Genomic DNA, 13,775 nt, shown 5'->3' with positions numbered 1-13,775 from the left:
TCTCTGAAAGTATTTCATTCTACAACTTGTAACTCACTGTGATGAAAGTCACAACACTCAAGATTATCACAGGTAAGTTTCATGTCATTAGGCAAAAAGCTCTAATTACAGGTTCTAATTAAAGACAGACATGACGTGTTACGTATGGGACAGTTACGTGTGGGACACTTTGTCCCCCATTCATTTAGTGTGTGAAGAACCATGTTTATGGGTATTTTGCATAATTATTGTAGTAAAATCAGTTGAAACTACTCAAATACTGATCCAGATTGTCAAGGAAACATTATTCCCTGAATATTCACCATTATAATCATATAATCATATTTTTATATTCTTCTGACCAACCTGAGTATGCATGCCCTTTGTCCCCATTCGTTTAGTGTGTGGAGAACCAAGTTTATATCAGGGATCTCGCCAGCGTATATCACCCTTGTCGGCCCCGACAAGCGTGCGGTTTGAAGAAGCAATTGCCGACAAGGGTAAAACTTGCCGACAAGGGTAACACCACGCGTGAACTTGCCGACAAGGGTAACTTGCTTGACGAGCTAAGTTCGGACCAATTTCTCGCCTTTTTCAGTCTTTATTATCTGGCTAGAAAAGAAGCTAGATGTTGAAAGCAGCAGCAGTTTACATACTTATACAAGCGCAAAAATTTACCCACGCAGTCACCGCACCGATCACAACAACGCGGCTCAACAGAGCGACGTACTACCTCCCTGCAGATACACACCACATCACACACTTGCTCACCACATGCGCTCTGATTTGGGATCCACACACACATGCACAAGCACCCAGCCGGCCACTTATCCAGCCGCGTGCGTGTACAACGCTACAGTGTATTGTGAGAGGGAGAGAGAGGACGGGAAGAGAGGGTCGGAGGCCGAGGGAGGCTGAGGAAGGCTGACACGTGCTCGCTTGTTGTCACGCTTGTTGTCGGGTTACGCAAAAACAAACGATATGAAATGCATGCCCCCCTCCGCCAAAGGTTGTATTTTTTTTTTTTTTTTGGCTGCTTTGGTTTCTTTGTTAGTTTGTCTGCCTGTCTGTCTCTCTATTCGCAAAATAAGTCAAAATTTGGGAACAGATTAGGATGAAATTTTCAGGAACAGTTGGTTGGTAAAATGGTGCAAGGAACAGATGATTAAATTTTGATAGTGAGCAGGATTTATAATACCACCGAAATTCACCGCCAGGATCCAGGATCTTTAGACTTTGTTTCGTATATTTGAAAGGATTCGTATCAATTCTTTAGGAAGCTGGCCATCGGCAATGACGCAAAATTAGATGCGTTCAAAGCATTGCCGCAGAGAGAAAATTAACTCCATTTTTCGTAAAAAAAAAAGAAAAGAAAAAAGAACGTGCGATGGAGTAAGCAAATGCAAATTGTTATTTAGGTTTTGGTAGTTTCAGTGGGTTATTTTTTTTTAAATCTAAAAAGCCATGCGTTCCATTTTAGCCTTTTCAATTTCTATGGATTTGTAAACGTCATTCGTGAATATTCCATTTTCCTTCTCCGGGCCGAAATTTATAGTAATTCTGTCATGATGGTCTTTCAAGTTCAACGTATACGTAATGCTCCACGTGCTTCTGGCTTGGTTTGTTAAAAGGTGGGTTAGGGGGCCTTCATGGGCAGAAAATAAATGATGATCATTCATCAATGTTCCCAGTTGGTTTACATGCTATGTACACGCTGTTTACGACCACTGAAGCAAGGTGGCAGTACGCGCGACATTCTTTATCTGACACATGGCTTTCGTGGAAATATCGTGGAAATTTCCACAAGCCATGATATCAAGTTTCCCCACTGCTTGAGGTCGTGCTTTTTTTTTTAATTCTTCATTACGAACATCAATTTGTTCAACTTGAAAAGTGTATATAGATAATTTGCTTTGAGGACGTGTTTCTTTCTTTCTTTTTTTTTCATTGCAGCATCGGTAACATTTTGTTTTGTTCATCGTCCCTGCATGGCAGGGGTTCATGGGAGGAGAACGATAGGAATGACTGGGGAGAAAATAAACTGAAAGAAGGAAGCATCTTTTGAGCGAGCTGTCTTTGTTTTTCTCTACACCAGCATCAGTTATCGCCACCAAGATTCATTTTTTTTTTCGTTACTCCGACAGATTAATGATAAAATGATGCTAGATTCTTTATTCTGAAGGTTCGTTAATCCAAAAATGATTAAGAAAAAATGTCCGTTCATTTCACGACGAAATCAGTTTTGTTATTTCGAACGTTCTGCCAGTGAAATTTCGGAATAAAACGACGGTACAAAACAGCGTGTTTTCGTACTCTAAGGGTCTCTTATTCCGACAGAAGTAGTAATGATGAAATAATAAATTGTAGATTCTTTATTCTGAAGGTTCGTTAACCGAAAATTGAATAAAGAAAAATGTCCGTAAATTTCAAAACGAAATCAGTGCGTCATTTCAAACGTTTTGCCAGTGAAATTTTGGAATAAAGCGACTGCCCCAAAATAGTTGCAGTTTTCTTACTCTGAGGGTTCGTTACTCCGACAGATTAATGATAAAATAATGCTAGATTCCCTATTCTGAAGGTTCGTTAATCCAAAAAAAAATGATTAAGAAAAAACGTCCGTTCATTTCACAACGAAATCAGTTTTGTTATTTCGAACGTTTCTGTCAGTGAAATTTCGGAATAAAACGACGGCACAAAACAGCGTGTTTTCGTACTCTATAAGGGTCTGTTATTCCGACAGAAGTAGTAATGATGTAATAACAATAGATTCTTTATTCTGAAGGTTCGTTAACCGAAAATTGAATAAAGAAAAATGTCCGTAAATTTCAAAACGAAATCAGTGCGTCATTTCGAACGTTTTGCCAGTGAAATTTGGAATAAAACTGCCCCAAGAACAGTTGCACTTTTCTTACTCTTAGGGTTCGTTACTCCGACAGATTAATGCAAAAATAATGCTCTATTCCTTATTCTGAAGGTTCGTTAATCCAAAAATGATTTTAAAAAAATGTCCGTTCATTTCACAACGAAATCAGTTTTGTTATTTCGAAATTTCAGAATAAAACGACGGCCCCAAACGGTTACAGTTTTCTTTTACTCTGAAGGTTCGTTACTGCGAAAGAATAACGATATAATATACTTTAGATTCTTAATTCTGAACGATCGTTAATCGGAAAACGATAAAGAAGAAATGAAAACGGTTACAGTTTTCTTACCCTCAGGGTTCGTTACTCCGAAAGAATAATGGCAAAATAATACTCTACATTCTTAATTCTGAATGATCGTTAATAGAAAAATTATAAAGGAGAAAATATTCGTTTATATCCAAACGAAATCAATTTTGTTATTTCGAATGTTCTGCCAGTATAATTTCGGAATACAACAACGGCCCCAAAAGGGTGTTTTCTTATTCAGAAGGTTTGTTTTTCTGAAGCAATAACGATGATAGATGATAGATTCCTTTCTGAAGGTTCGTTGATCGGAAAATAATAAAGAAAAAATGCTTGTTAATCTTCGAACGAAATCAGTTTTATTTTGAACATTCATCTGTAGTACCGACCTTTGGTGTTGTCGTTGTTTCCGATTACAAACCTTCGAAGTACTCAGTAATGAATCGTTTCATTTTATGATTAAACAAACCTTCGGAATAATGACCATCATTACATTTTTGTATGATATCTCTTTGATGTCACGGCCAAACTACCGCAGTATACCCAGAAAGGAAAGTGCAACGATGTCCCGAAAGTTCTCGATCGCTTCTCGCGCATCTGCATGCAATAGGCCTACCACGTGGTCGAGCAGACGGCGAGAAAGCAACACGGCGCGCGTTGTTGCGATGCATGCAGAGGCGGCTAATTATTGCAACAGTGAAACAGGAAAGGCCTAAAAGAAATCGGAACCTCCACCATCGGCACCTACTTCTCTTTCATTTATTATTTAGGAACTGCCGCTAACAAAAGGTATGGAGTTTCTGCATTGTTTCTGTGAGAATATGCCCCTCACAACGTTCATTACATCTCCGTGAAAATGTCGCATTTAGTGGCATTTTAGCGGCGATTTATCTGTGTTGTATTGAGCATTAGCGAAGGCTTCCGCGCTTCGCGCGGGAGGGGGAACCCCCCTCCCGTACCCACCCCCAGAACAGCGCGCATAAATGCCGACAAGCGTGAAGACATTCCTGGCGAGAACCCTGTATATGGGTATTTTGCAAAATAATTTTGCAAAATACCCATTAACACATTTTTTGCATAATCATTGAGGTAGAATCAGTTGAAATTACTCAAATGCTGTTCCAGATTGACAAGGGAACAATATTCCCCATATATTTACCATCATAATCATATTTAATCATATTCTATATTTTTTATGACCAACCTGAGTATGTATGCCCTATTTTTATCAGAATTGTTACTACTGAAAAATTGAATAGTTTAAAGTGTTTACTTCCATTGATGAAGGGCAGTTTGCCATTTAGTTTCAATAAAAAATAACTTGATACAAGAAATATTAATTTTGATAAATAAGCAATACCTGCAGCGTGGAACCCCAGTGATCGAGTGGGATGTCTGTCTAGCAGTCAGGTCATTGATTCGAGTCACACCTCAGTATGTATACCCATGAATTCTGGCATGGCTACTATTGAAACTGAATAAGGACAATTTGTGTATCACTTGCAATAAAAAGGAATCATTTTACTTTATATATTTTTTTTGTATATATCACAACCATTTCAAATTGGATCTCTGTCACATAAACTTTGAATTCCTCTGGTCTTAGGATTGTATGCTCTTTAGTAATTCATATAATTGGTTTCCAATCATCTCATTAAATGTTGAAAACTGAATCCCCATTTCTACAAAAACTATACCTCCCTTTAATGCTGACTTTTCAGTTTGTATTTTGCCATTTTCCCTTCCCCCTTTCTGAAAATTGTTCAGTCAAGTACATGCATTGTTTCAAGTGTCTAAAACTCAAAAAGTAGCTACAATGTTGGGATGCTTTCTTCAGGATGATTTACCATTTGCGTACTGAGAGACCTTCCCAGCTAGCTACATGCATTCACATGCAATATGTATGAGGATGTCCCATACGTAACGCATTTGTCCCATACGTAACATTATTTCAATGCCTAATAGAATATATTCTTTTTACTGTTTTTTCTTTTTTCTATGGTATTTAATTTCTCTAAACAATAAATTAGAACTTTCCAAAAGGGCATTAAAGTATCCTTAGCAATTTCAGAGAAAACCTAAAAAAATGACCTCAATTTGTTACGTATGGGACATCTCATGATAGGACACGAGCTAATTTGCATAATCATTTGCATAATCCCTGAATTTTTATACCAAGTTAAACTATTTGATGAACTTCTTATGTCCACATATTAATCAAATATCATTTGCTTTCCTTTGAATTAATATGAATTTCTATAAATGTCCCATACGTAACGCTGTGTTTCACATTTATGCAAATGAAGCCCTTGAAATTTGCATAAACTTACATAATATCATTTTTTCCTCCATGGAAATCAAAACTTCAACTCATAAGCTTCAAAATGATACCAAACATGTCAATATTGAGCAAAGATGAAATTTTGCCTTCTGAGGGGACCTTATCTTGGACTTGCCCTACAACAGTTTTTCATCTCTGGATTGTGTGCACCTATCTTTCATCATGTTTACAGATACTTCTTTACATGATTACAGTCAACCTATGATGTATTTATGCACAAACACAATGTACACTACACTGAAGCAAACTAACTGCTAAGTGAAGTAGATATGAAACAAGAGAACAATTAAAGTGTCATTCAAGCAACAGATCTCACTGTTACATGTACATGTCTGCCAAAATATACTACGATATCCTACATTGAAGGGAATTCCACACATTCATGTAAAAGGAAAGCACATGATATTCATTTCAAAAGATAGATTTAGGTTTGCATGATGGTAGACTCTAATCTTGGTATTATAGCTACCAAAATTCACAGAAATTGAGCATTAAAAGGAAGAAGCATAATGCAATATCCAGTGTGCCTGCAGCCAATTACAATCTGAAATATATCATACAACTGCATCCACATGTACAACATTGTAAGACACAACCAGTAGTTTGAGTCGCTTAATGTGTACCGGTCCCAGACAAACTGTGATTCGATTACATAGCTAGCACATCATGACAAGTTAAACGACAACAACAAAATCAAATCTGCTCTATGTTGGTTAACATTGGAAGTCATGGCTCATGTAGAACTAAATGTTTAAACTGAACAGTGCAAGCTGACCATCAACAACTTTGAAGCATTTCTAATTAGGATGAGATTGATACACTTTATTCAACAGCTCCTAACTTTGATAATGCACATTAAGTCAGAAAATACTATGTTTATTCTTCCCTATTATTGTAGTAAACATCGTCCTAGATACACGTAGCCCATTTATTACAAAGACTCTCCTGACAAGGCTTTTATAGATGAAGGCCTACTATAGCTGTATGTCTTCTCTCTCTCTCTCTCTACAGAATGCAGCAATGATCAGAGGCAAGATGAATCATGTAATCACGACAAACAATGCCAAAAATTTGTAACCCTAGTGCACAAATGCTGCCAAGCAAACAACCAGGGTACAGATATCATACAGCCTTCTGTAGAATGTGTAAACTGAACTTCACATACAACTAGATAAAACCATTACAAATACACATCTGGGGACAGGAATCTGTTATGTCAGAGCTGACATAGTTGTTGTTTTAAAGAAAGAAAGAAGAGAGAGAGAAAATGGGGCCCTATACAAATAATTTGCCCCAGACAGCACTTAACATAAAACAAACATTATATATCTTAGAACCTTTTCTCCCCTCAGGCATTAACATGTAGCTAGTGTAACTTGCCATGCTTTCTCGTCAGAATTTAAATACTTCCTCCGAACCTGAGCGGTTGAACAATTTGCCTCAGTCCAACAGGAGGGCCATGGTGACACAATAGAGATTAAAGGGATTACATGATGTCTATACACTGTAAATTAATTTTCAGCTGCCTGTGCCAATTAGTGAATAAAGCACTGTAAGGTTTAAGCAGAGATCTTGCCACACACACGTGTCTATGTGTGTGTCTGTCTGTTTCTATTCTACTTCTTTCCTTCCCTCTGTTTTTTTCTATTTACTGTTTAAAACTTTTCCAACCACATTCATGAAATAACTTAATGTACTCTGTAACAAAATCAGAAGGTAAAAGCATTCATTGTTACCAAAGTTACCTGTACATTTGAACATTTTGTATTTTTGTACATCATGGGGAACAAGGATATCTCTGCTTGTACATGTAAATGTTGACAGGCTTAACAGGCAAATAAGCCAGCCAACAATATACTCGTACACAAATTGTTGATAGCCCATCCCTTCCATCAATGCATAAAGACATGTAAATCATCCCAGAATAAATCATGAATGATCATTAAAAATTAATCTTACTTCATGTAGCAAAACAACACCAACAGATACAAAATGATAAGCATCGTACAAAAAAAAAATGATTTAAAAGAAAGACAACCCCCCCCCCCAAAAAAAAAGATCAAAATAAGTCAAAAGATGATTGATTTCTTACCACACAGCTCGCCTCGTATATCCTCGTCAGCTTCGGTCTGATGAATGGGCTGTAGATGTTCAAAGATCAAAGGCCCGATATCAGTAACTTCATCTAACAATACTGCTATCATGATGACCATAATCATGTGCGAGTGTGGAGAAGAAATATAAATCATTTATGTGTCAATTTTAACCCCTATGACAAAGTTAAAATGTGAACTCACTTTCCCTTTTTGTTTCTTGAACTGCCGTATAGCAACACAATCAGACCCTAGTCTACATCTGTTTCAGTTTTCGTTTTGATTTTACATTTTTACAAAATAATCAAATCATTGTGAAAATACAACGTTCCCATCAAAATACTGACAAAAGTAATTAGAGATGTAAATATGTGTATAATACACATAGACATTTTATGTTCACAAGATAACATACAGGTGGAGGAGACCGTGTTATCAATTATAGCAATTTGCTTGACCTGGATAACGGCCCATGGGCGATATGTTATCTTATATCCCGTATCTTTGACTGAAAGAACATATTAACACATAACAAGTCGACAACTTGAACTTCAAGTTTTTTCAATGTCTATTCATCTGCTGATATTACTTTAGAATAAGCTGGTAAACATGGCAAGGGAAGAAAGCCCCAAGCCATTTCTCACTGAATGCGGACATTTAACAACACAGTCTTGATTTACGCATAGTGTGGCTAATTTCCAACTTAGACCCTGCCAAGAAATTACATGGATTAGAAAAATATCTGGTTACTCTTTCTCCCATATTATTCAAAATGAAGGTCTATTTCGTTGATTAGTATCCCTGAAGTTATGTCAGAGAAACACTGGTTGGAAAGGCCCACTGGCCACATTGTGATTTTGATTGTTTTGGGGGTTTTTTCCAAGCCTGCATGACATCTTAGGGAAGAAAATCTGCAATGATCTGGGGAAAGCTTTACTTGTTGTACAGTTGTACTCTTGAATTGCACTTCTTGTGTTTGTTTGTTCGTTATCTCTTGTTAAACGTCGAATACCTGTTGCTGATATACCAGTATAAATAACAATTACCTAAATGTACAAGTACGCTAGTTTGGTTTGATATTCCCACAACTGTTACAGTTGACTGATATGAAGGCTAGCGCTAACAGGACTGTTTTAGCTTTTCTTCAGATGTAGGGTAGACTCCATACTAAAGTATTCATGCAATTCTCAGCTAGGCACCTATCCCTTAGAACTTCCCCTTGGGCACCGTTTCTGGCGTTTGTTCTAGAGTACCAACCTCAAACAACAATTCCAACAATTAGCTTTCCGGTTCCAAGTAAAATGTACGAATTACAGTAGACAACGATAGACCTATATTGTCGCACGAACGATCGCGATCACGACGTACCTGGTTTGTCGCCATAGAAATATCTGAATAGGAAGTGGAATCTGTCTTGCAAGATCCTTTGGATCATCTCCCGACTTCTTCCTTTTCACCATTTTCGCTTTCCTCTAATTACGTCTTCTTCAGCCTGCTATTCCAAGATTACAGTTTTCCGATCATGATTGTTCCAAAATTGGAAAAGATTTACGCTAGCTATTCGCACATCCACGTCATTTTAGCCGCTCTTCATCCGCGACCGAGAAGCCAGATCGGCGATGTTTACGGGATTCTGAAGGCCGAAAACTGTGGCGAAAATGTCGCTAGGCATTTGGCCTTCTTACTTCACATCGAATCCGTACCGGGCAAAGCTGCTGGTGTGACGTGAGCATACAGGCTGAAACTTTCTTGGCTGTGTATATGTGGCGAATAACGTGCCTGCTGCAGCTGCAGTCGTGTGTTTGCGTACGATGTGTCTGTGTCTGTGAGTCTGTGTGTGCCCGTGCGAACTGCACTGTCTCACAACGCTCCCATCCTCTTCATCCTCTGGATGTTCGCAACATCCAGCCGGCCACAGTCAAGCACGCGTGCAGTGCCGGGAGGCCATGCGAACGGGGGTTTGTTGGACCACTGCTCTAAAACTGAGTATTATGTACCTTGCATGGTTCATGTTCCATACCAGAGTATAATTGTACTGAACTAGTAGTATCTCCAGAATGCTACAAACGTGTCGATTTTCAGCGCAAAGTAAATATTTTCAAACCTTATAACACAAGCGAATGTAAATTATCAAAAGTGATCTCCAGCTACGAAACTTGCACGATTTCTCATTTTGCGAGATTATAGCAGACATCGACCTTGATGCACGCCGTCAAAAGTTACTACGGGTATGCAGTATATGCAATAGTCTATCAATAGATATGATATATTATAGATAGATAGATATATAAATAGATAGATAGATAGATTGAATTGAATTGAATAACTGAAACTGCACTGGTCTTGCACTCGCGACACAGTGAACAGTTCCAGCACGTTTATTTTCATATTTCACTTGACATCAAAATACATCCAAAAAAGAATACAAACCAAGCAAGATACAAAACATGTCATACGTCGGGACATGAACAGAAAGTGCGTCAGCATTCATAATGTACATAAGACTAATTTTCTATAACTTGTGAAATATGATGGAACCGCAAAAGCAAAGCTTGTAAGCGCAGGTTCCATGAAAAAATACCGGTGTAAATTTGCTATGCAATCAATGGAGATAGGACACAAAGTAATAATGACGAAACGATATGAAAGCTAAAATATTAAAGTACAAAGGGAAAAAGAAATAAGAGAATAAAGAGAAAAAGTGAAAAAAAAAACAAGAACCCAAAGAATAAGAACTGAGTGAAAATATGGCATATAGGTACACAAGTATATACGTGCACATTATCTATAATCAACTTCATAGTGAGTTCTAAATGTTGATACAAATACGGATGCAGTGATTATATAACGGGAGCATAAACCAGAAATATACATTGAACGAGGATACTGCGCATATAACATATTGAAATATTCTAATCAGACTGATTATATTCATTTATTAACATTAATTTCAATTTTTGTTTAAATGTAAACATACTAGAACAATTGATTAAATCGGCGGGAAGATCATTCCAGAATTTAGGTCCGGTAAAAACAATTGTTTTTTGAGCAAGGAGTGTGCGGGTACGTGGAAGGTGAAATGATTCTCTTTGTCTTGTGGGGTAAGCATGGACGGCATAGTTTTTCTGAAACATATGAGTAAATACGTCAGGCAAGCCGTTGGCTGATAACTGAAACATAAATGTGCCTAAGTTGTATAAAAACAAGTCAGCAACCTTAAGGAGTCTGTTTTCAAAGAAGAAATCATTCGTGTGACAATAATAATCGGCTAGATTTACTGAACGAATAGCCCGTTTTTGTAGTTTGAAAATTTTATCAATGTATAATTTGGCACAGTTTCCCCAGGCAAGTATTCCGTAACAGAGGTAGGGTAAAATGAGCGTTGAATATAAATTTTTCAAAATATACTTTGGAAAAAAATGTTTTAGCTTATCTAAAATCCCAGTATTTCTCGAAAGCATTTTAGATAAATAATTTATATGATATTTCCATGTTAATTCATGGTCAATATGAAGACCTAAAAATTTAAACGATTCAACTTGAATCAAACAATCATTATTCATTTTCATATCGCCAGGCAAATGGATCACAGAATTACTAAATAACATATAAACAGTTTTGTTTATATTAAGAGACAACTTGTTTGCTTGGATCCACATTTGAACCGACTTTAATTCTCTGTTCACTACATCTAAAAGGGTTGTTGGGTTTCGATGGGAAAAAAAGATATTAGAATCATCGGCAAAAAGAAGAAAAGATAAAACATTAGATGAATTTTTGAAATCATTTATATAAAGAGTAAACAAAAGTGGGCCTAAAAGGGATCCTTGAGGGACCCCACAAGATAGTGTTTTTAAGTTGGAACTGAAGCCGTTGATATTTACAAACTGTTTCCTGCTAGTTAGGTAGCTCCTGAACCAGTCCAAGGCCTTTCCACGTATCCCATAGTGCGAGAGTTTGTATAACAAAATACCGTGATCGATAGTGTCAAAGGCCTTGGACAGGTCCAGGAATATACCAACAGTATGTGACGAGTCGTCAATAGCGTGGGCTACTTTATCGATAAAAGCAAGCACAGCATGAGTAGTAGAGTGTTTTTTCCTAAATCCAAATTGAGACTCACAAAAAATATTGCATTCGTTTAGGAACTTAATTACACGAGAATATATCAACTGTTCAAGAATCTTAGACATCGCCGTCAAAAGAGAAATTGGACGATAATTACTTACATCTTGCTTTTTACCTTTTTTGTAAATCGGAACAACTTTAGCAATTTTCATTTGACTAGGCACTATGCCAGTAACAAGGGACAGATTGAATATATGTGTTAAAGGAGACAATATTGCCGATATAATATTTTTCAGTAAAAAATTTGTAATACCATCATGTCCAGCACTCTTTTTTGCTTTCAACTTGAGAACTACATCCCTGACCTCGTATTCTTGGATGGGAGTAAAAAACACAGATTGAGGATTTGGATCAGTTAGAAAATAATGAAATGCTTTATCTGTTACTGGGATATTACTAGCAAGACTGGGGCCTAAATCAACAAAAAAATCATTAAACGCATTAGCAACATGCACCGGATTTTGAATCAAGATACCGTGCTGAGATATTTCCTTCACTTGTTCCGATTTATCTTTAACTCTGAGAACTTCATTAATCACCTTCCACGTACTCTTGGTGTCATTTTTGTAAAGGTCAAACTGCCTCGTGAAATACCTCCTCTTAGCAAATCTCAAAGTTGTTGTAAGAATATTACGATAACGTGCATATTTACCTTTCGTATTTTCATTCGGATTCCTCTTGTATTTACAAAATAAATTATTCTTATGATTGATAGACTTAAGGAGGGATTTGGTGATCCAAGGCATTCTTGGTGTTTTTTTATAGGTAGAACGGGTGGACTGTCGTAAAGGAATAATTTCATCATAAAGCCTAGAAAATTTATCCAAAAAAATGTGAAATGCAGTTTCTGCATCATTATCAATACCAAAAACTTCTTCCCAGTTAGCAGTCAACAATCTCTCCCTGAGTCTATCGATGTTGCTCTCAGAAAAATCACGAAAAGTAAATCTTTGAGTCTTAAGACAGCAGCTTTTCACAAGAGGAACCTTGGCGTATATCGGGAAATGATCAGATATATCAGATACTACAACACCAGATGATACAAACGAAATATCGTTAGAAAAAATATTGTCTATCAAGGTGGATGATGTATCAGTCACACGGGTAGGTTTTCTAATTAACGGTATAAGATATTTGGATAACATCAGGTCTAAAAATTCTTGGCAGTGGACATTTTCATTGTAATGAAGCAAATTCAAATGAAAGTCCCCCATGATAAAAATATTCTTTTGGTGTAGGGAAGGCGTTAGCAACAAATCAGAAAACGTTTCAAAAAAGTCCCGGAAATTGGAAGAAGGTGGCTTATAAACTTCACCAACTACAATATTCTTTTGTTTTGATATTTCAATTTCAATAAAAATACATTCCAAACTATCACACATTATATTTAAATCCTTCAATATTTTAACTTCAAAATTGTTTGTAACGAAAAAACCTACACCACCCCCTCTCCTATCAAGCCTATTATTCGAATGAAAAGTATACCCTGGAATAGAATAAAATGAAGACGGCAAATTGTTTATCCAAGTCTCTGATACACCAATAACAGAACAATCAGATCTCACTTGATTTAAAAATGTTTCCAGCTGATCAATCTTTTTATTAAGACTTCTGATATTATAATGCAAAAGAAGAAGTTCACTCACAGGAGTCTTTTGCATTTGTTCAATCATTTCATTCACGGAATAATAATTAGTGGTGATGTTGTAAGCTAACCGATCATTGGGATCAAAATCAAATCGCAGCTCAGGTGTGGCCGTGTAAAGGGACGATAAAAATACAGGGTTGTCAGTACAATCTGAAGTCTCGGTCACAAATAGGGAGTTTGTATTAACCTCATTAGCCTCATTAGCCATTGTGAATTAGAATACAACTAGTGGGGGAGAAAAGGTTGACAATAAAAAAACTACCACTTTCTAGCCGGACGGGGACACAAACTAGACATGGTTCCCAAACGTGTGACATACAAAAATAACACCTGTTGGGAGGTTTCAATATACATCGCGTAACATATTGACTTTGGAAATACGAGAAAAGCATGACATTACTGTTCAACAAAGAGACAAC

General features: G+C 36.9%; 1 protein-coding gene across 1 annotated transcript in view; it reads right to left on the bottom strand.

The window, feature by feature from the left end:
• LOC139733788 (protein unc-80 homolog) overlaps positions 1 to 9,210 on the bottom strand; it is a 50,169-nt gene extending 40,959 nt beyond the window's left edge. The window contains exons 1-2 of the mRNA XM_071644593.1: positions 8,949 to 9,210; positions 7,580 to 7,628 (exon numbers count right to left, since the gene is read on the bottom strand). Of these exons, the coding sequence (XP_071500694.1) occupies positions 7,580 to 7,628; positions 8,949 to 9,040 (141 nt within the window). The 5' untranslated portion in view covers positions 9,041 to 9,210. The remainder of the gene's footprint in view (positions 1 to 7,579; positions 7,629 to 8,948) is intronic.
• Between the last annotated feature and the right edge of the window lie 4,565 nt (positions 9,211 to 13,775).

Source organism: Diadema antillarum, unplaced genomic scaffold (assembly GCF_040938485.1).
Source record: "Diadema antillarum isolate AM-2024a unplaced genomic scaffold, OU_Dant_1.0 seq00000491_RagTag, whole genome shotgun sequence".
Classification (NCBI taxonomy): Eukaryota; Metazoa; Echinodermata; class Echinoidea; order Diadematoida; family Diadematidae; genus Diadema; species Diadema antillarum.
Note: the sequence above shows the minus strand (reverse complement) of the source record. Positions and strands in the feature narration are given on the sequence as shown.